The 23,166-nt window shown below is 48.2% G+C and overlaps 1 protein-coding gene across 5 annotated transcripts in view; it reads left to right on the forward strand.

The window, feature by feature from the left end:
* The first annotated feature begins 3,359 nt into the window (after nucleotides 1-3,359).
* MCF2L (MCF.2 cell line derived transforming sequence like) overlaps nucleotides 3,360-23,166 on the forward strand; it is a 111,955-nt gene continuing 92,148 nt past the window's right edge. For 2 of the 5 annotated variants that reach the window (XM_054565866.1, XM_054565872.1), the window contains exon 1: nucleotides 3,360-3,438. In XM_054565866.1, the coding sequence (XP_054421841.1) occupies nucleotides 3,360-3,438 (79 nt within the window). Of the gene's footprint in view, nucleotides 3,439-13,899; nucleotides 13,915-17,519; nucleotides 17,648-20,879; nucleotides 22,348-23,166 lie in introns of those variants that run through there. The other 3 variants (XM_054565871.1, XM_054565864.1, XM_054565865.1) reach the window with 3 other exon arrangements.

Consider the following 23,166-nt stretch of genomic DNA (forward strand, 5'->3'; position numbering starts at 1 on the left):
CCACGCCCTTGAAGTGGGATAGGCAGTGCAGGAAATACAGCCGTCCTCACTTTCCATGGCCAGCGTCCCGCTGCACCTTGGCCTGACTGCTCCAGCTCCTGTTACCTCTGACAATGGCGCATCTCCGCCTCCCCCTCCCTCTCTGCCCACAGAGATCCTCCACCTGTCTCACAAAGGCGGGCTCCTCAGGGCTCCTGGCTTCTCAGAACCTGACCTGCACTCCAGCTCTCCTGTTTCTCACCTCCCTTTCATGGCTAACTATCCGGAACTGTTGCTAAGAGGATGTGCTCAGTATCCAGGTGTAACATTACGTTCTACCTTCCCACCTGGGCGCCGTCTGGCCTCAAGCAGAGGGATGAACAGTCATGTCCTGCTTCTTTCTGGGAGGGGCCGAAGCCGTATGGAAAACAGGCCTGCGCTCTTCGGATGCTCAGGCTAGGATTCTTCAAGCCCTGTTGGGTTTGGTACCTAACTGTTCCTGTCTAAGGGACATTGGACTCTAAGGGACATTGGAGATAGCATTCCGATTGAGATACATTTCTCGGAAGCAAAAACTTGTTTTCCAGGTCTGTGTTTGTACACATCTGAGTTTGAATCCTGCCTCTGGCACTTACCAGCTGTGTGACCTCGGGCAACTTACTGAATTCTCTGTGCGTTATTGTGTAAAACAGGATTAAAACAGTGCCCGTCTGCTAGATCCTTGTGAAGACTGAATTATTTCACACCATGTGAGTTTAATAGGGTTCCTGGAACTTCGTAAGTACTCAGTAAACATTGGGTGGTATTTTATCATTGTTATACTTTAAGCAAATAGTAAATGATTTTTATAGAAAGCACCATTTGTGCTGTAATTTAAGGAGATGGTAAAGGTTTGATAGAAGAGACAGAAGAAAGGAAGGAGGGAGATTTATTTTCAGTGACTGGCTCACACAGCTGTGGGGGCTGGCAAGTCTAGGCTTCATGTTGGAGACCCGGGGAAGAGCCAGTGTTGCAGCTCAAGTCTGAAGTCAGTCTAGAGGCTGAAAGTCCTCTTCATCTGGGGGGGCCAGTCAACTGATTGCCCAAGGCCTACCCGCATTAGGAAGGATGATTTGCTGTACTCACAGTCTACTTATTTAAATGTTAATCAGCTCTACAAATACCCTCAAAGGCACAACCAGAGTAGTGTTTGGTCAAACATCTGGGCACTGAGGCCTGGCCAAGTTGAGGCATAGGAGCAAGCATGACGGATGCCGTCAGACTCAACTCTGAAGCAGCGCCAGAGGTAGCAGGTTGGGCCCGGAAATGCCATCAGCCAGAGATGTTTTGGGGTCCAGGAAAGAAACTGAGAGCATGATTGGAGAATGGAAGTCACTGAGAAAAGAGTGGGTGGAAGGTTTTGTCTTTTCCTTTGCTTTTGGTTTAAAGATGGGACAGACTCTCACATTGAGTGGTTCTCCAACTGTGGACCAGCAGCATCCCCGTCATCTGGGGTCCTGTTGGGAATGCACATTGCTGCACCCCTTCCCGCTGGATCACAAACTCTGGTCATCTAGATTAACAATTTAGGGGCAATTCCAGGGAGCCTCGAGTTTGAGTACCACTTGAGTACACTTCTGAGCTGGAAGAGGTGGGGATCAGACAAAGGGAGGAGGAGGTGGAGCTGCCTAGGAGAGGGGATATCCTGGCCGGGTGTGTCTGCAGAAGCCTGAGGGAATGTGGCCTCCTGGGACCAGTTTTGGCCAAGGACAAGTGTGAGTGTCATTGTCTCTCGAGAGGCAGGAAGGTGGATGCCACTCACTTCACTTTGGGGAGGAAAGGGCCTGCATTTCAGGACACTCTGTCAGGTGACTGGCCTTTGCGAAGTCAGAGGCAGGTGGTTGTCTGGCTCGTGTGGCCATGGCAAAGCGGCGTTTTGCTTCAGTGAAGGTCAGACCAGGACATTTGTCCACAAGGAAAAGGCTCACTGTCTGCCCTTGTGGTGATACCTTCCCAGACCTCTCCTCTCATTGGGCTGTACTTTGAACCTTGAAAAACTGCTGATATTCAATGGATTTTGATGTAAAAAAAAAAAAAAGTAATTTCTTAGTTTTACCCCACACCTTCCCTGTGTAGTTATTACACTTTTATTTCATGGTGCAGCAAGATCTCTGAGGGCAAATGCTGTGTCACCTTCATCTTCCCACCCCTTGGGCCCAGCTCCTGGTTCCAGACAGTCACCACGCCAAGATATTGGTACACACATTGCAATGACATGAGCGGTAGTTCGAATCTCTGACACTCCTTGTTTCAATTTCCCAAACTATTCTTGGAAATAGGCATTTATTCATGAAATACTCATGTAAGGAAAGGCATGCTACATGTAATGTCAACCGCAAAAGAACGGCAAGCCCCCTGGGTAGGAGAGGCACCATCCAGGGCCCAGTGTGCACACCTGTGTTCTTGCACGTCCTTGAGATGTGGCAGCCATAGCCTTGCACACACATGACTTGCATCTGCAGGGCACTGAGGTGTAGAATGCACATAGTGGCTTCCTGCCAACCATGGTGAGGTCGGAGGGCCTGCAGCGCAGCTTCCCTCCCCGCCTGCGTCCTTGGGCAGGCAGCGCCGCTGCGGGAGCAGCCGGTCCACCCGTCCACCCGAGGACCCACCAAGGACCCAAGGACGTGAGGCTACCCGGGCAGCATGCGGCGGCGCGGGCAGGGTACGCTCGGCTGCTGCAGTCTCTGCACCTGTCCAGGGACTGCCGGAGGTAAAGGGGGGCTGGCAGGTTCCAGGGCTGCCTTGACGGTGGCCGTTCCTCAGTCCCTCCTTCCTCTGGGGGAGGGGAGAGTAGAGAGGGAGGCGCAGAGAATCGGGGCTGGGAAGGGTGGGCTGCGCTTCGCCTCTGTGCGGGAGGGGGCTGCCGGCTGAGATCCCCGCGGGGTGCACACACGGGGCTGTCGGACAATCGGTGGGTGCACACTCTTGAGTTCCTGGTTCCTGGGGTGGGTGCACGCGCAGGGCTCCCTGGTGACCTTGGAGGTGCACATTTGGGGCTTCCAGGTGACCTTGGGCTTGCGTACATGGGGCTTCCAGGTGACCGCGGGAGTGCACACTCAAGCCTTCCAGGTGACCGCAGGGGTGCACACGGAGCTCCCTAGTGGCCGTGGGGACAAGCGGGGCGGGCCCGCTTCCGCTTCCGCTGAGCAGCCCCCACCCTGGCGCAGGGCGCGCCCCTTGGCGGGGCTGGGGACCAATCCAGGGAAGGAAGACTCTGCCGTGCCCCCCCACTCCAGCCTCGCAGCCGCGCCCCCTCCCCACTTGTGCTACCCCACCCTTGAAGCACCTTCTGGTGCAGAGGAAAGCAGCTGCAGAGGATCGTTTTGTTCTGCCGGAGGATGAGGTTTTGGCTGAGAAATGAAGAGATGGCTTTGGAAGAAATGGTGCAGAGATTAAATGCGGTTTCCAAGCACACTGGTAGGAGGAGCTGCTGGCCTTGAATTCTGTGTTCTTAAGCTTGACATCATGTGTTGAATCGTAGGGACATGTGTCTAATTTTTGTATAACAGCCTTCATTTTTTTTCCCCTAGCAATAATAACAGGAAAGACCAGATATGACGGGCATTTATCTGGCAGTTGATAGTTTTCCATGGGCAGTCAGCATGATTTTATTCTGCCTAGGATAGTTAAAATAATTGCAGATTGATAGCGCAGGCTTTCTAAGCGATCCCTGGTTTGTGCGTGGAGGAGTTGTCTGAAATCTGCTCATTCAACCTGCACTTCAGTTGCATTTGCAACCATAGCAATGGAGAAAGCGTAAGTATTTGTGGATTGAAAATTATCTGAGCCAAGGGCTTTTCGAGCCTGGTGTTGGTTATGGTGGCTATACCAGCTCATTCTGAGGAGGAAAAAGTCCAGATTAATCAGGTGGTTCTTTTCTCCACCAAATACAATTTTACCTAAGACAAATGTTAGAAAATGGTATGGGTGAAAAGTGGAAGTACAGCATCATTGGACGTTCATTTTCTGTACTAATGAAAAGATAGCTTAAAATAAACCTCTAGGAACAGTTCAAGTGGATTCGTTAATATTTAAGAAAAAACTGAGCTGGCAGAGCCTTGCTATTGGCTTTCAATCAGTCACATCTGAGTTTTCCTGCTGCACTGTACAGACGAAAAAGGGTCAGCATTAACTAGTTTCCCTTGAATGAAGAGGAAATAATCCTGTATCATTAAAAGTAAGTTGCCAAATTTTTGCCTGATATTGTCCTATGTTCTATTATATACCATTATGTCATTATCTAAAGAATACTTTCCTGAGAGATTTGATTTTGTCAGTTATGTGGCTTAGGTGTGCTAATCTGTCTTTTCTCTTTCTTTCCCTCTCTCTCCATCCTCCCCCTGCCCCCGCCCCGATGAGTGGGAGACCCCAATGGCTTTATGTGTGATGGTCTAACCAAGACTTTCAGAGACAGTTTTTAATGGTGATTTTTGTGATTAAAGCTACTGAATTTATTGTACATGGGTCAAAAGAAAATGAAACCATTTTACACCATCCGGCTCCTTATTCTTAGAAAGGTAGTGCTTCTCTGAAACATGAGGCGCATTTTGCCTGGTGCAGGATTTGGTGTGTGGCTGAGGTGAAGGGCACAGCAGACCGCAGGTTCCCCGGGCTGCTCCCGCTGGTCCTAGAAGGGGAGGGGCAGCCCTCACACTCTCTGCACTGGGCCTGGAGTCGGAATCACAGAGTGGGAACTGTTCCAAGAGTGATGTCATTCCCTAGGTTTTAGGGATGGAGGTTTTTTCTTGAGCTCTGAGAGACGCGTGTGCATTCGGAATTGTTAAAAGGCTTTCTCCAAAGAGCAGGAATGACACTGACCACTCACTGAATATATATTGCGTGCGAGCCAGGTGCTTATCTTGACCATGGTCTTATTCTAAGCAGAGGCTCTCAAATTCATGCCCCTTGACACATGTGTGCTGCTGCAGATTTCACCAAGACTTTTAAATCCAGGTCAACAGATGCCCAGCTTTATGGATGTCCATGTCATTTTGTTAGGGGAGAGGATCCTGCATCCGTACCCCTGCTTACCTCCTACTAACACTGCCTCTTCCTTCGGCACAAATCCATTTTTCATTCATCCTACACGTGAGGCAGCACTGAACAGAGCCTGCGAGACATGATGCAGACTGTAGGGCTGTATCTCATGCTGCATCAACACAGTGCCATCCACTGAGCATGGGGATGGGGACGTAGGTCGATGTAAATCCACTCACTGACTGGGGTCTAAATCCCAGGCATGTCCTCTGAAGAATCCCCATCTGTAGCAGAATGTGCTTTACCTGGAGGTCGGAGAGTTGTTCTACCTCCAGGGTGATTTGGGATAAGTGGCAAGTGTGGGTTGGTGGCGCCAGGATATTGGTCTGCTTGTTGGTATGGACGTTCAGGGCAGGGGGCCTGACCCACTTAGGACAGGGTCACAGCTGAGCGCTTAGGTTCAGTGACCTTGCACAGAGCTTTGTGGCTATTTCACGTGCACAGAGTTGGACCCTCCGTGGCTCTGTGCTGAACCAATAGGCATCTCATCTTTGTCCACTGGCCCGGACATGCTGCTGAGTTATTTTAAATTCAGATTTATATGTTGCTCCCACTCAGCAAGGACAAACTTTATTTAGGTTAGTCTGCACGTAAAGAAGGACAAAGCACACTGTCCATGTGGTCTGTGAATCTTATCTCTTGACCTTGAGAATTTAAATTGAACCTGATCTTTAACCACAAGGCCAGGAGCCCTTTCCAGTGGCAAAAAGCTCCCCTTCTACGTGGTAGGGCTTCTTTTCCAGCATATTCATTATTTTGATTTTCTCTTTATATTTGCAGCAATTGATGAAAAAAATAAATATCTGAGGGAGAAATGATAATGGATTTAGATGAATGAAGCACTTTTTGAATGCAGAACAGCTATCCTCAATCTAGAGCATTTGATACGTCTATAGAGAATCGTCCCAGATTCCTGAGCCCCACACGCAGAGTTTCTGATTCAAAAGTCTGGGGCAGAGCTTGACAATTTGCAGTTTTAAGTTCTCAGATGATGCTGACGGTGCTAGCCCAGGAGCCAAACTTGGAGAAGTCTTTAAATCTCCATTAATTAACGTTCTGCAAAATATTAACTCTCGTCATGGATGAGTGGGTGAGGATGGATGGGCGGATGGATGAGTGGATGGATGGCTGGATGGATAGATGGGTGGATGGTTGAGGCTACATACAATATAGTTAAAATAGAAGTAATATCCTATTTTAAATTTTAATTCCCTCTTTCCCCAATGAAGATTAGCAACCTTCAGCTCTTTATGTGCTGAGGGAACAGATGCCTGGTTTGCACTGGAGCAGGAGTGATGGTGGGCGAGGGTGCTGATGAGCCTGCCTCCCTTCTCCGGTTAGAGCTCAGCCACAGCGCTCACACTCTTTGGACCAAACATCATCCTTCTCACCCATTCTGTCCCATCTTCTCATCTTCTGCACCAAGCATAACACAATTCAAGAAGCTAAATTTCAACTAATATCTTAGCCGCTAACTCAGCCACTTTGGGAGGATGGGGATGTTGTCCCCGTACTATCATTATAGCAACATGCAGGTAGTTAGCATCCATCCTTTTGGCGTGTTCCTTTTAAAGAACAAGCATCCCACAGCGGTGTTCTCTGTATGCCATATCTAAATTCAGTTGTGAGGAGCAGTGAGACTTTTTTTAGCAAGTTCTGTTGCTGACATCTCTAGAGAACCCTGAAGTCGGAAAATAGAGGTAACTTTCATGGCAGACCTGAGAGGTAAAGTTTCTTTGGAGCATAAATAGATGCTGTTGGACAGGAAAGGTAAGAACATAGAACAGGAAGCCCAAATATTTAGAAAGTGCTTTGTGGGGGAGATGATGCAGCCACAGTCTTGATTTTAATTTGTGGAGCCTGTACCCTGCATAAGCCTTCCCTTCTAAAGGACCTTGGTTTTCTGTGTTCTGGCTTTCCCTAAAGAAAAGATTCAGTTCTGCAGCTAATTGTTACTGTCTTAATGGAACCCCATGGTTCTGCCCTGGGGGTCCCTGGGTCCCCCACCTAGGACAGCCTGGCTCCAGCCGAGGACACGTCCACCTCTGCGCATGCCATCCCCCATGTCCGGCCCATGGAGAGCTCTGCCCTTGCGTTGTCTCTGGTCTCCTGTCGGAATGAGTCCTGCTCCTGTCAGAAAGCTTTGCTCATACTGACAAGGGCTTTGGTGTCTGGCTTCCCCACAGGCAGGGCTTGTTGTGACTTGTCCTCCTCCAGGGTCCCTAATGATGCTCACCTCTCCCTCGTGTCCCCCAACTGAGGTCCGTGACCAGCTGTTGGCATCCCCGGGGCTGACCTTCCTCACTGGCTCTGCACCAGCCCAAGTCCTACAGCCCCGTGAGGAGCCCGGCCCCCCTCTGCCCCGCCAACTCCAGTTAGCACTGTGAGGGCTCTGCTTGGGTTAATGCATGAAAATAAATAGTTAACTCAGAAATTCCAAGACACACCCTAAGAATTTTTTGTGTAGAATGTGTACAAACTTTTGGAAGATTCTTCTGTGTATAATTTGGCTATTTATGTTTGCATTATGGAGTCTGAAGGTTCTTGTTGTGTGACTTTAGAAAAGCAAGGAGACAGATGGGCCAGTGGGGACGAGCCCCGAGTGAGAGCAGAGGGGTTTGGGCCACCACACTGGTCACATCTGGCTGCTGTAAGAAAGCTCCACAGACTGGGAAGTTTAAACAACAGACTTCTATTGACATGGCTCTGGAGGCAGGAAGTTCGAGGTCAAGGTGTTGGCTGGGCTAGTTTCTCCTGAGGCCTCCCGTCTTGGTATGTAGATGGCCACCCTCCTCCTCTGTCCTCACAGGGTCGGCCCCCTCTGCATATCTGCATCCTGATCGCCTCTTCTCATAAGGACCCTAGTCACATTGGATTAGGGCCCATTCTAATGACTTCATTTTACCTTAATTATACCTTTAAAGGCCCTATCTTCAAATAAAGTCGCATTCTGAGGTTTGGGGGATTGGGGCTTCAACATAGAGATTTTGGAGGGACACAGTTCATCCATGACAGCCAGATTGCATATGAACTGTGGGACCACGGCTCCCACTTCAGTGCAGACTCTAAGGGAAATCAGGGGCCTTTGAGACATTTAAGCAGAATTGTGATATTATCTCATCTAGGTTTTTAAAGGCTCATCTGACTGCTTGCTGAAGAGACAAAGGGAACTATGGGAAGGGGAGGCCACTGCCACTTCAGGTCCAGAAGAAGGTACATGGCCACTGGGACCAGAATAGCAGTTGCACAGGTGGCGGGTGTTGCAGACAGTGGGGTTCTGGACATGTTTGAAGGTCGGCTGGCCTAGCTGGACGTGGGCAATGAGAGGAAAAGAAGAGGACTTTGAGGCCTCTCTTCCATGACCTGAACCACCCAGGCTTCTCCCTGCTCTCTGGCCATAAACCCTCCCTAGGAAGATGGTGCCTGACTGAGACGTGCTTAGCACAGCAGCAGGCTGGGGGCTGAAGGACCAGAGTATCAAGAATGGGTTCTCAAGGATAAGAAGGTTCCCAGGGCATCCCTGGAGGCAGAACAGTCTGACACCACTCTATCGCACTTGTCAGAGGAAAGGATCCCTTCAAGGGTGACTCAGCTGGTGGCATGTTGGTGCACACATTTCCACACAGAAATGTTCACGACACTGAACATAAGAGCTTTAAATGCATGGCTCACAGCATCCGCAGCATTAAACTCCATCCAGCGTGGTTCCCATTGAATTAGTACCCACCCATGCCTGCTAGTATGACTATGAACTAGGGGAACTAGTTTTAAAAATAAACAAAAAGCTTGCATAGGGAACATTTTATACTCTTGTTAGCAGGGATTCGGGAATGAGTTTTGGAGATTCTGAGCATAAGGAGAAGCTTGTGGGATGAAATTAGTGATTTATTCTTTTTTAAAGAATTGTCCGTGGGAGGTATTCCTGGTTTCCTCCATCTAACACAGGGCTCTCCGGGTATGGCCCTGGACCAGGCATCACCTGGAAGCTTGCTAGAAATGCACATTTCAGGCTCGGCCCAGCCAGGTGAGTCTGCTGCCCAGGCTTGAGGCCAAGAGGTTCTGGGAAGACGCCCAGGCTCAGGTCGGTGGGAAGATGAAAGCTAGGCCCCCATGTTCTTCATTGGACTCCCGAAACGGAATCAAGTGAGAAACAGGGAGGACATCTTACGCCTGTGCCATCCTGTCTGGGGCTCCTGCTCACCCTTCAGCTAATACTGGGCCCTCCCCCCGGCACCCGCTCAGGGGCTGCTCTGGGGAGGCCTTCTCCTGTTGCCCACATGGCTCTGGTATTCCTGCGCTCCTGTGCCTACAGCCCTGGGTGCAGTGCCGTCCCCGCTGAACGGTCTGCTTGGTGCCTCCTTTGCCGCATCCATCAGTTTGACTTTGTGTCCCCAGGCCTGGCACATAAATGTGCTTCATGCATATTGAACTAGCAAGGTGTAGGAAGCACATGTTGATGTGAATTGAGAAATCGTGACAGACGGTGAAACACCTAAAGATGAAATATTTGTGAACATTTTTCTGATTTTCAAAAAGAAAATGTGTTACTGAGAAACTACAAATTAATTATCATAAATGAATGATAAAAGTGTGAGTCTATACAAAGGAAAATGATCATCCCCAGCTACTAACAAAGACTCACTAAATTCTTAGTAAACTAACTTTTTATGAGTGAGAGAGTGAAAGTCAAAGGGACTTTATTCATATTTTGGTATCTGCATTTTGAGAAAGGCTTTCTTTACATTCTCTGTTGTCTTCCATGAACAAAGAGGAGAGTGACTATAGGATACTGAGATTGCTTGGACTCCTTTTTAGCAAGCACTAACTCTCCCCTTCCACTCTGGACAGAGCATGTGTGCCCCCTTTGACTTGCACTTGGCCATGTGACTGGCCTTGGCAGATCTGATGCTTGCATGTGCTTGCACAGTGGGTTAGCCCTTCCCACTCTCCAGTGATCCCTTGTGAACACATACCCATGGCAGCTAAGGCACCTCCAGCCTGGGCCCAAAATTAGGCATGTGGAGCAGAGCCACCAACACAAAGTGGTGAACATGAGAATAATACTTATCATTTATGTGACACTCAGTTAGGGGCAGCTTGTCATGCAGTGTTAGTATGGCACTCACTGACTGATACAGATAGTATGATTTAAATAGACAGCTGAACAACAAGCTGCTATTTAAACCATGAACAACCATGGGAGAATGACAGTTCTCAGGCTGATTCCACTGTCTTCTCATTTTTATTTATTTTTATTTTAAAAATGTTTTATGTATTTATTTATTTTTAGAGAGAGGGGAAGGGAAGGAGAAAGAGAGGGAGAGAAACACCACTGTGTGGTTGCCTCTCACATACCCCCCCACTGGGCACAGGCTTGTGCCCTGACTGGGCATCAAACCAGTGATCCTTTGGTTCTCAGGCCAACACTCAGTCCACTGAGCCACACCAGCCAAGGCTGTCTTCTCATTTTTAAAATAGGTATTGAAATGTTGTCCTCGACTATTGTTGGAAAAGAGAAGAGCTGCCAGAAACACATACATGTCTGTCCAGCATACCAGCTACCGTCCAGTGGGAGAAGGAGTGGAGGTGTTCTCTTGGCTTCCAGGTCTCACAGTTAAGAGCAGTGAATCAATGAGTAAAAATTACAGCAATCAGCTTTTGACTAAACGGAAATATTTTTCCAAAGGACCCCAAAACCAAAGTGCATGTGAGTGCATTGCTAGGCCGTTGAAATGGGGTTGGCAAGTGCTGTCCCCTGGACTCAGAGGGAGCCCAGCTGGAGATCTGCAGTGGCCCTGGGAGCTACAGTGGCTTCTCAGATTCAGTACCTTTTAAAATTGCTAGGACTGCTCAAAACATTTTGCAAACTTCTCTGAGTTATATCCATGTTCAATGGACATCGTTACAAAGAATGAGTGTAGACTGTTTGTAAAAATAAAGACTCTTGGTGGCTAAAAGGGAGTGTTCAAAAGGCACTATATATACTTTATCGTAAAGTCCTCACTAAATGTCCTCAACAGGTTCTATGACTTTAAGAATATAAATAAAAGTTAACTTCCTATGTTATCTCATCATTGTTATAACCAAACAGTGTTGTACTAAATGATCTTATCAGGATCTGCTGCATAATAGGGACTTTGAAGGCAATTCCAAATAAAACACACTTTGAACATCTTGAAGAGAGCAATCTTAATTTGGATTTCTAAACATTGATCCCATTTATGTTTCTGTTTTTACTTGGAAATTATCCCTTTGTTTAAGCAAAACAGACAAACGAACAAACGTAAAACTGTTTTGATTTAAGTGGGTCTTGTGTTGGTGGTACCATATTCATAACCTCAGCATGGTTCTTGCCATGGGTTGCCCTGGTTGGCCTGCCTGTCCCCAGTGTCCCCAGATGTTGGCCAGTGTCCCCAGATGACAGTCATATGGTCAGTGTCCTCCTGCATCTTTACCTCAATACCTAGCCTCCCTCCTCCCAGAACCGATTCCTGGACCAGTCAGCTCTCCTGGCCTTCCTGCCTCTATGTCCACATAGCCCCTTTGTAGCACTTCATTATGTGCCATTTGCATCGTCTGTAATTGCTTGGCAGATCAGTGTTGTCCTCCCTACTACATTTGGAGCTCCGTAAGGAACAAAGACCATGTTCTAGACTCTTGTGAGCCTCCCCCGGGACCACGTGGTGCTTCATCTGCAAAGACCACTAAAGGTGGCCGGTTTGCTCCAGTCTTTATTCAATTCACGTGTTCTTAGAAGCTCTATTGGCAAATGTTCCTGATGAGGGAAACTTTGCTGTTGGTCATCTGCACCAGCTTAATAACTGAGAATCTACCCCATAATCAGACTTTTAGGAACTAGTATATATAAAAGAACATGACCTGAGAAAACCCTTTTTTGTTATAATTAGTAACAATTCATAAACATTGCAATGAAAAGCTTCCCAAGTCTCAGCTACTCGGGAAATAGGTAAACACATTTTCTCTAGAAGAGAATAATTTTAACAGTCTCTTAAGGTCCATTGGTTCACAGTTTAACCAAACATGGTCTTCTGCAGCTTATTTCTACACAGTGAGGCTGCCTGTGGTATATCTACTGTTTTCTCCTGGTACCCACATACAGGGATAGCCAGGATTAGAATCTTTTCCTTTGTGTCTAAACTCACGTCTTTGCCAGAATTATCATCTTTATGTAAGTAATATCATTAACACTTGCAGTTGCATTTATATTGTTATAAGTAGTATTTTCACATTCCTGTATTTCTGATCAACTAAGAATGTATCTGGTCACATTCATTTTAAACCTCTGGTTTTAGAGAAATAAATATTTGTTGTAGGTTTCAAAATAAGCTATTGCAGTTGCCTGATGCACATACAAAAATCTAGTTGCCTAAATTCTAATTCTAGTTAAGTGCCAAAGTTAAAATATAGCAACATTCATGTAGTACTCTTTGGATAAAATGTGGAATGAGGTTTTTCTACTTTGGGGGATAATCATAGCACCACTGCAGAGAGCAAGTGTGTTAGAAACTGAAATCATCAACTGGAGCCATAACCTAGGGCTCAAATTCCGACTCTGCCATCTGTCAGTATGAGGTGCCTCAGTTTCCCCATCTGTAAAGTGAGTCCATGAGAACAGCTTCCTTGTCAGGTTTCTGTGAAGAACAAGTAAGTTAAATTCACATAAAAGACACTTAGAGCTGCCTGCAGGAGGCTCTCAGCAAATGCTTGTCGATGCCTTTGTTGCATAGGAACATAATTAAGAGTGCTTGGCTCTTGCATTCAGTACACGTTGCTACCGTTATGATCACATATTATTAACTATATTTTTCAATTAACAACCCCAGTAATGAAACGTGTAGATTTTCCAGGCACATGAGAAGAAAAGGGAAGCATATGAGAGGCCGTGGCTTGGAAAGGAAGGGACGAGTTAGGGGCCATAATATCTAGGGAGGATTCTCCACAGTGGTGCTGTTAACACAGACAGCACCGGTGGATGGGGCTTCAGCACACTCTCTGCTCTTCAGAAGGAGTTTCACAGGAGAGCGTTTTCTCCTTTCCCTCAGAGGAACATGTGTCCCAGCTTAAATCCCAGAAGATACACAAGTACTGAGAAGAAATCACACTTTTGGGAGGAGACCGTCAATAAAATTTAAAGTTGCAAGTTTGAATGTACAAAAGAGTGGATGTTCTTTCTACCTTTTAGAGATTAAGTGGCTTGTGTGTATCTAAATTAGGGTTTCAGCAAATGTTCTAGCTTTTTGCTTTATTCCATTATTAATATTATTAAAGAAATGAATCCAATACCCAAAGCATGAAAGCTAATTTCTTACTTTTATAATCATACCACATGGCTGTGGCACTTAATTCACCAAAGAACTAGTGTTAAGTTTCACTGATGACATTTTTGGCAAAATTTTAGGTATGGTGAACTAATGTTCCAAATATGACCTCACTTTTGTAGGATGCTGTGTCTTTAAAGGCAAAAAAATTTTAAGTGTTTTGAATTCTGAATCCTTAAGAAGGGAAAATATATCATTTTGTATTAAATAGTAACAAAATACAGGAAGTCATTGAATGCATGTAGATGTTAGGTTTCCATGATTTATCAGTTTTATAATTCTATGCTTCCATCAATGCTGTAATAGCTAAAATATTTATTGTTTTCTGAAATCCAGTCCTTAGTATTTGCAGAATCGCTCTTTCATAAGGACACATTCATTCATCCACTCACCAGACAATTAGAGAGTCTGCTATGTGCCTATTTGTCCACCCCGGTAGAATGTGACAGTGAGGATCTGCCTGGATCTGGAAGCTTCATCATCAACAATCTCCAGACACAAACCATCACTTAATGTGGTAAGTGTTAGAACCTGACATGGAAAGTAGATGTGAGCATTTTGACACACTGCAAGCTTATTCTCAGCATAGGGACACCTTCATCTAAAATTTGGCCCAGCCATGTCCCAATCTGTGTCTTTGAAAGATTATTGCAAACACAGTTTAGGAAGGACCTCAACCACCATGTCATCTGCTATCTGTGTTTTAATAGAAACCTAAATGCATATGACCTGGGTGTGCATCATTTCTAGAGTTTGTCATGACTGGTCATTTGTGATGTATCCTTTGTTTAAAAACACTCAGCATATCATTTAAAAAGTTTCTTTTAAGAATAACCGGTTTGACACTCTCTATGGTTTCTCCATCGATGGTTTTGTTCCTGGATTACAGAGGCCTCAGAATTTTAGAACTACAGAGTGTCTTACATGTTATGTTGATTGTCCAGCTCCCAGAACTTTCTGTCCTTGTTATCATTGAAAATGACAAGAAACATCTGACTCGAAGCCCCCTATTAAACATTGAACAAGTTAGTGGTGACTAGCAGTGTGGTTCCCTCAGGAAGTACCATCAGGCAAGACTGTGAGGCTGTGGCCAAGGGCAGTGCCAGGTGACAGGGCTTGTACCTGGTGCTGAACAGGAGGAGGGTTCGCCAGCTGTGTGGCTGTTCATGGACCTCAGGGATTACCAGACATGGAAAAGGAGAACAAATCATTTATGCATAGTCAGGCAGGGGTGCCAGGTACCACATCCAGCGAAAAACCCAGAAAAGGATAAAGTGAGGAGAAGCAATACTTGTTCATGGGAGGGAGGTGTGCCTGGTGAGGCCGGGGACTCCTCCAGTGCTGGTGTGCGATGCCGGCACATGCCAGCACGTGCCGGCACGTGCCGGCCTCATGGAAGTCCACCAAATGTAGTAAGCACCATGTGTGGTTTTCTCTACACGATTTTTTTGTACCCGAGTCCTCAAGTGTGGCTTCAACGAAAGAGTTCAGCAGGTGGTCCCTTCCCTGCCTGCATCAGCCCCAGAAGAATTGAATTTTAAATTACCCAGCATCTCATTTGGTTGAAGACTACATTAAATAACTCCCTGCTTTCCCGACATGATTAATTTAAGACTCTTTTACTGCCAAAATTCATGCCATTTATTGATATGAAATTAACAATAGCTTGAGGTCATATTGTATAAAATAGACTCTTGGGATATAAAATAAAAGTCAGTCCACTTCTCAAGAGGCCTGATGCCTTCAGTTTCCCCAAGCCTCACTGAATACACCTAGCGAGGGCCAGTGTCATGTGAGGGAGAATGTGCATATCAAGTGTTTTTTGTATTTTTTCACTTGGGAGCTACCGAGGATCTTAGGGGAAAACATGCCCACTGACTGCTGGGAAAATCCCGTAAAATTTTCAAGATGTTTGCCAAACCCGGAGGCTACAGACGTGTAAGACGAAGAAACTGACAGATTGTGAGTAAGGTTCATATTCAGAACTGACTTTTGGAAAAGGTTTTAATTAGTAACATCTTTAAAACATATTTAGATACTCGGGGGAAGTTAGATTAACCCAGATCCACTTGATGAAAAGAACCCATTGAATCATAAACTGTATGTGCGCACGTGTGAGTGTTCTGACTTACTAGCTGCTTGGGAATGGTACTGACAGTCCAGATTTTCACAAATTTCTCTGCATATCCTAACGCTTATGTGGGGGAAGGGAAAGACACACGTAAGAGAGATAAATTCGGTACCTACCTCAGGAACGGCACATGACAGATGGCTTGTTGCAGTTAGTAAACACCTAGAGCCGGGCCACTAAGCAGTCATGTTTCCATGCGCCTTTTCCTGGGGTCCTATGGACTGAACCTAACTGAAGGCTCCCTGGTCACAGAAAGAGGACCTGTGTCCTGGACGTGCCATATCAAACACACCATCTGTTTCCTCCTGATTGTGTGCTGGGATTGGCCTCTGCTTTGGCAGCCAGTGTGAAGGAGCAGAAATGAGAACTCGAGTGCCTGACGGCACCCGTTGCTAACGCTCTGAACCGCGGCCTCAGTTTTCTTTTGCTTCTGGGTGAAAGAAGTATTGACTGTGACTTTCCAGGCTCCGTGCAGCTTTTCCTCTGTATCTTCCTAAGGATGCAGCACAGGGAGCTAGCCTCACTTCCTGAGTTCTCGGGCAGCCCCGGAGGCCAGCTGGCCACACCCACAGGTACCAGGTGGGCGTGGAGGGTGGTGGAGGGGAGACTCGAGTAGCCAGTGCCTGCTGCTCCTGCCCTTTCTTACTCTCTTGACAACTTTAGTGCTCAGAAGTACAAATCTCCACATAACCAAGCAAAGTCCTGGGGAGAGTCACTGCATGTGGAAACGGATACCAAAGCTGCTGCCTCTTAGAGGCCGAGAAAGCACACGTTCCAGAGACCAAGCTCATCTCCTTGGCTTCACAGTCTCCAGCGGAAAGGGCACACCAGTTTCATAGGGTCCCCTCGGCCTATTAATACACATGGGAGGAGTGGCGTGCCCTGAAAACTAGATTTAAATAAATACATTATCTTGCTGTAAACCAGAGACACCTGCTTTAATCATATTAGCTTATAAAAAAGTGACCATGGGGCACGGGGCGAAGCGTGGTCTTTTAGGCAGACCTAAGTGCTAACCTCTGTCACTGCCTTATTATGCAGCCTTCAGCATATAATAAGTGTGCTTAAGCCCTTCGAGCCACAGCATTATATTTTACATGGCACTGTACTATACTGCCTGTCAAGTTAGAGGTGAGGATCTGAGACATGAGAGTGTGTCCGCAGCAGGCAGCAGCTCTGGGGCAGGAGGAGCCCCTGCTGTCACGAGGCAGTCCCGAGCGTTCACCCACAGGGGAAGTGGCACGGGCACCAGGGCCCGGAGCCTCTGGGCCTCGGGCACGCTCAGCATCTCTCTGTGGAAAGTGTCCGCTTGCCAAGCAAAGCAGCATTATCATTTCCTTTTTCCCAAGCTGGACAGCAGACAGGAGTAACAGACGGAGGAACTTCCAGTTTATTTCAAGAAAGCCTGGGGCCACTTCCCCTCCCTTCCTCCTGCCTTGTAGTTGCACAGTTGTTTGTTTGAACTTGAGACTTCCTGACCTTGGAAGGTGTTTTTGGTTTGGGCAGTCAGAGCAGCTCCTTGCCATTCCGAGCTCCAAGCCAGCAGAAGCCCCCCTTTCTAAGGAAGGAAACGCCCAGAACTTGCAAATAGATTGGCAGGGCGTGGCCCTGCCCCCACTCTGCAGGGGTATTTCTCTGACACCACAGGCACTTCCTACCCCTGCACGTCCTGCAGGGTGTGGAGCGCAGGCGGCACGGAGTTGTTCTCCGTGGGTTGGCCCCCTTGCACAGGTGGAAGGAGGCAGTCTGCGGCAAGGGCAGGCTCTGAGCCGCCCAGAGCGGGCCATTGGGACAGATGGTCATTACGGAGTGAGGCCTGCAGTTGAAGGCTAGGGAGTCCAGGGAAAAGACTTGACTTGTCACTCTAGTCACTAGAGCAGCGTGCAGAGAAGCACCCGGGTGTCCTCACCCACACCACCCTGACACAGGGGCTGCAGTTGGCCCTCGTATGAGCCTATCTGAAGAATCGAAGCCTCCACTGTGTATGCTGCGTGTCCCTGGTGGACGGACAAAGTGATGGCTGCGAAGGGAGCATCACGGGGAGCCCCAGGGCACCTCCAACGTCGATTCTGGCCACTGACCCGGAGGCGCCGGAGGACCTCAAGGCGCCCACAGCTGGGTGAGGCGGAATGGGGTGGCATCATCCAAGGTGAACAGGGATAGGCTCCAAGTGTCCCCTTAGCGGGCGGGGACTTCCCTGTATATTTCTTTAACTAAAAAATGTGTGCCATTTGCAAGAGTTTTTAAAAACGGTTAGAAAGGATGTGTTGGGCAATTTTTGTTGAAGCCAGACTTCAGGTCTAGTTTTAATTGATTTACTTTGTGCTCTGGCTCTGAGGAGTGTGGATCCACGCATCTGTCTCTGCTTCGGCTGAGCCGACAGTGGGGCAGACGCGAGGAAAGCACATTTGTAAGGTGAGCACACTCCGCAAGTGAGGCTTGCAGGCCGCGCCTTCCTGCTTCGAGGGGAGTCCTGCGGGCGGGAGGATGGGGCCCCAGCGTCCGAGCTCCTGCCCTCTGCAGCCGGACATCAGGGAGTCCGCGGGCCACATCTCTCTCTCGGAATAGCACTGTTTTTACTAGGGAAGGGCATGGGAGTTTGGGGCATTTGCTCAGCCAGACAACACAATCGAATTCTCACAGGTCTCAATGTTTTCACAAACTGACTTCCAAAGGATGGGGATATTCTAATAGATTGACTTGGGGGAAAGGGCCTTGTCACATATGCCTGCTTCATCCTCCCAGGAGCACCCCTTCCCTCCTTCAGGAGCCCCAAAACAAGAGGTTTGCTGTTGAACTTGGGACGGCATCTGACTCTGTGACCCCAGGCACGCTGTGGGACATTGTTAGGGTGTCAGGGTAGCATCTGTTCCCTGGACAAATGCCCTTAATGTGACGTGCAAGACATCAGAAATAACAGGGCAGGGCCAGGCCCATGCTTTGGGGACCCCATGGCGCTTTCCCGGACAGTGCCGAGGAGAGGGTGACAGAAGCCTGGTGCGGCACCTGGAAACCTGTGTGAAACCTTCCCTGAGATCAGGTGTTGGGGCCTGGGCCGGGGCTGCGTGTGTGGTCCTGGCTCTGGGTGGACTCAGGCCTGGTTGGGACTCAGGCATAGACTCAGTTTCCCTTTGGGGCAGGAACGGAGCCCACACGCAGAAAGTCTGACTGCTTCACAGTGGCGATTCTGAGCTCAGCTGCACCTGTACACATGATTCAGGGTTAACGGAGCAAGGTCTCAACCTCCCCGCTGGGTCCACTGACTTCTGCCCTCACGCAGAGTGGGTGCGGTGGTCATGAGGGGCTTTGTGTGGACCCTGTCCCTGCCCAGCACATGCCAGGAGTGGGAGGGCTCCATTTCCGCAGCTCCAGTCCTGCCGAGCCCGCTGTCTGGAGCACTCCAAACACAGGTTGGATCTGGGGCGGGGCGGGGAGTCCCTGAGTTGTCTGACCAGACCCGCCCTGGCCCTGGGGTATCTGTGCTCCGGCTCCGTTAGGGTGGCACCGGGGACACCTGACTGTGAAAGGACTGTGTTGTCATCCTGATGCCTCAAGGCTTAGATGAGGAGTGGGGGCAAAGGCAAGACCTGAGCCTGCCCCGCATGAGGCCTGGGCAAGTGGTTCTGCTGTTTCAGGAGTGTCCCCTTGTGGGAAGTGGAGCCCCTGGGACATCCTCTCTTTGAAATGAAGGCACCCAAGGTACCTTCTGTGAAATAGGGCCCCTAGTATCCCCTACCACAAAATGGGGGTCCCCAGAGCATCCCCTTGCTGTGAAATGGGAGCCCTTGGTGCTGGGGTCATTGCTGAGCCTGTGCAGAGGTAAGGAGCAGGGAGGGTGCCATCTGACTTGAGTGGCTTCTCTTTTAATCATTAGTGCTCTTTAGATGCCTTTATTGCTGTGCTTCTGCTTGTTGGTATTCGGGACCCAGTGTGAACGATGGACAATTAAGTGCTTTGTGACATAGGAGGCTCTGGGTCAGCGTAGCTCCATGCAGCCTCTTGGGTCCCTGCACTGTTCACTATCCTTTCCTTGGCCTCCTTGCACGGTGCAGCCTCCCTGCACTAGTGCAGCCTGGCACTTCGCAGCTAAATCCCCGTGACCTGCAGGAGCGGCGACCAAACTCTCAGGCACCTGTTGCTTAAGTTTTCTTTGCTCCCAGAGAAGCAGCCGGTCTGGGCATTCTAGCTTGCCTGTGAGTTTGCCCTGGTTCTTTCCTTGAAAACCCATGGGTTCATGTGTGTCTGGGTCAGGCTGGCCTGTGGGTCCCTGAGGACAGACCTCCCAGGCACTGCAGCTCTTTTCCTTGGGTTGAGCACTGAAAGAAGCATCTTCGAGTTAGGAGATGATCCAGCAGTCAGACTTCCCACTGCAAGTAGAGGGCACAGGGAGAAAGTATAGTTGCAAGATTGTAGTTTTCTTTGATAACCAGAAATGGATGTGGTATCAATTAATTTAGTAGAAATTAGGGATAATCTCTTGAATGTCACCTCTGATCTGTCCTTTCAGAAATAGAACACTACCTACAGCGGGCTCTTGAATGCACAGGAAAGGACATGCACTCCACGCTCTCCTGCCCTAGGACATTCGTTTCAACAAGCCAAAAAACAAAACAAAACTGGTAGTTTTACTTAGAATTGAAAAATTCTCTTTTTAGAAACATGTTTCAGGTTGACATGGACAATTTTAAACAGAATAAAAATTAATTAAAAGAAGCAAATAAATATATTTCAGACAACTGGGTGAGTTGTTCACTGCAAGTGAGCACAAAACTTGAGCTTCCTGGTAGCTAATGCAAAAGGGGAAAGGGTTTGGATACAATATCACATGCAAAAAAAAAAGTTCCTTTGGAAGGATTTCTAGAGGAAACCAATAGCTAAGCTGTGTACACTGGAAACATTGGATCACTCAAGGGGTGACATCTTTGAAATATTTCCTTTCTTTTGGAAAAATCAATGCATGTAAAAATGTTGAAAACGTAACACTAAATTCCAGTGAGGCCCTTTCCAAAATAAGCCAAGACAACAGTGTGGTTCTAGAATTTGCTTGGGTTCCTCTGCCTGTTCCAGGACAGCTGCCAGATGAAAGTGGGGGTCTGACCTGCAACTTACACTGTCGCTCTCTGCAAGACAAGCCGCCATCTGAGCTAAGTCGGACCTGATAGCACACGGCCGGCCAGATGTTGGGGCTGACGTTCTCTTTGACCTTGGGAGGCAGAGGCCCATGTCTGTGCTGAGACCAGAAGTGAGAGGTGAGGATGCCTGAGGAGAAGCCCAGGTTTCATTTAAAGTAGCTTTAAGTGAGTGTAAGCATTTGGGGAAATACAGTGTTCACGCTTGGCCATTGGAACTATTGGGTCTCTCCCATACTGGCCTTTGTGTTTGCAAACCTGTTTTTCATCTTTTAAGGAGCTATAGAAAGCAGAGGAGAAGCACTTATCCTCACTGTTTTATTCTCTTTGACTTTTTTGGAACTCCCAGATGAGCTGGTGAGACCTGAAAAGACAAGAAGAGAGTGTCCCGTTTTATTTAAAGTGCACTTGTTTGGAAGAGAAATACTTGCATTGAGATATTTCCTTAGGGGCTCTATTCACCTTGTTTGTAAGGCGATGTTTCATGGTTTGAAGAAATCTGGTTATTATTGTTGTTGTTTTTTTTTAATATCAGGCAACTTGGTGAAAGTCACTACTTCTGGCCTCCTACCCCAACCTCCCAGGCCTGCTTGGCTCGGGCCCGAGGAAAACACAGAGCTGGAAGGCTGAGATTCCTGCTTTTTGGGGAGTCCTGGAACTGTGGGCCCAAACCCCAGAAACCCCCAGCCCGCAGGCCCCATTGTCTAAGCCGTGTGGACTTCAGCATGTAACGGGGCACGCCGCTGGGCACCTGCTGCGCGGGAGCTTTGAACTCTGTTCACTGCCTTGATCTCCGAGCAGGGAGTGAGGGGGAGACATTTCCCCCTGTCCCTGTGGAGCCTGGACCGTGTGATGGGCAGGGCAGGGCCAGCTGTGATGGGATATGAGGGAGCTAAGCTTTCTCTGGGCTCTAACAGAGGGTGTCCAGGTGGGGGCTCATGCTTACACCCCAAACTGTTAAGAGACACACAGCCCTTGAATGAAAAGCTGAGAAGGGAAGAGAGGGATGTTGGAATATGGTGCCTATATGTCTGCTTTACTCACCTTCCTTTAAACAAATACAGGCTCCACCTCTGTTTGTTCCAGCAAATGTCTCTATTATCCAGAGAATTGGATTTTATCAGATGGAGGAAGGTAGTGACGCGAAGACATTCTGGACAGTATTGTCTGATTTAAAGCTTCCAGCAAATAGGCTTCTCTCCTCTAGTGGTTTGGAACATAGCTGTATTTGACCTCCCTGTTGCCTGCCTAAAGGCACAGGGAAGTCATGCCAGCAGAGGTGTCCCTTGTGCCTTGAACTGAGGCCAAGGCAGACCCAGACGTTCCTTTTTCTTTGTCACTCTGTACTTGGCCAGCTGGCCCGGAGTCATGTGTAAATGTGCAGGGCGGAGTGGCAGATGTTAGCCTGCCAGAGAGTAATCACCTTTTAATGCTTCGTCTTAGTTCGTGGGTGAAAACGAAAGTAAAAAGTCAGCCAGTCCCTCATGCACATTTTAGGGAGCAAAGTTCAGTGGAAGATGGCTAATGGGTAACCACAGGAGGGCTGCCGGCTCGACCACAGGGGAGTCTTGTCTCCCTGGGTGACTCTCCGCCATGGGAGACAGAAATGCTACCCGAATCTCCGTGTCTGAAATGAAAAGCTACTACATTTATTCTGAGTGGTGCTCCTGGCTGCTCTCTGTTGCTGAGGGTGAGTCCTTGGGTCCTGTAACCCTCCGTCCCTCTGGAGTCGCCCACAGGAGGTGTACTGGGAATGGTCAGAGCTCCTGGCTGCGGTAGCCCTTGTTTCACTGCAGTATTTCCTGGGGTTGTACAGTACGGAGATGGTTCATGTAGATTTCTTGTGTGAATGACAGAGGATGTCTTCGTGAATGACGTGTAATCTCTGTCCCCGTGGAGCTGGAAAATAGCTCAGGGAACAGGGATTATGAGTAAATGAGCCTTTTACCCAAAGTTATCGTTAGATTACTCTTAAGTCACAGCATCAGCGACCAAAAGCAAATGATTTCCCTCTGGCGAGCGAGTGTAAGCTCCGTGACTCGTCTGAACTTGAGAGGAGAGAGCCCAGCCAGCAGCAAGCCCATCAGTGCTGCTGCAGACCTCAGTCTACGGACACTTGATACACGAAGGTGCACGTGTAAAATGCAAAAGAAAACAAAAGCCGTTAGCTACATGGTATTGATTAGTTCCTTGACAGAATGACGCAAGCCTGGTGACTTGTATGGTTAAGTACAGTTCAATGACACAAAGCTGTGTCCATTGTCAGCTTTTCAGGAAGCTACAGATCCCAGTGGATCTTCCTGGCACAGTCCTGGCAGAGCCCCAGGGCCATACTCAGGCTGAGCAAACCTCCTGTCTGGGAAGGGCTGCCTTCATTCAACCTTGAAATTCAGAAGATCTGGAATGTGGTAGTGTGCATTGCTCCTTCACTGGCTGAATCCCCCTTTCTCTGTGGTGAGAACTTTGATGTCCTGGTGACCAGGATCTAGGTCCTGCTGGGGAAGACACA

The sequence above is a fragment of the Pteronotus mesoamericanus genome, unplaced genomic scaffold, assembly GCF_021234165.1.
Source record: "Pteronotus mesoamericanus isolate MK-2021 breed Mesoamerican mustached bat unplaced genomic scaffold, CSHL_Meso_final contig_169, whole genome shotgun sequence".
NCBI classification, from domain to species: Eukaryota; Metazoa; Chordata; class Mammalia; order Chiroptera; family Mormoopidae; genus Pteronotus; species Pteronotus mesoamericanus.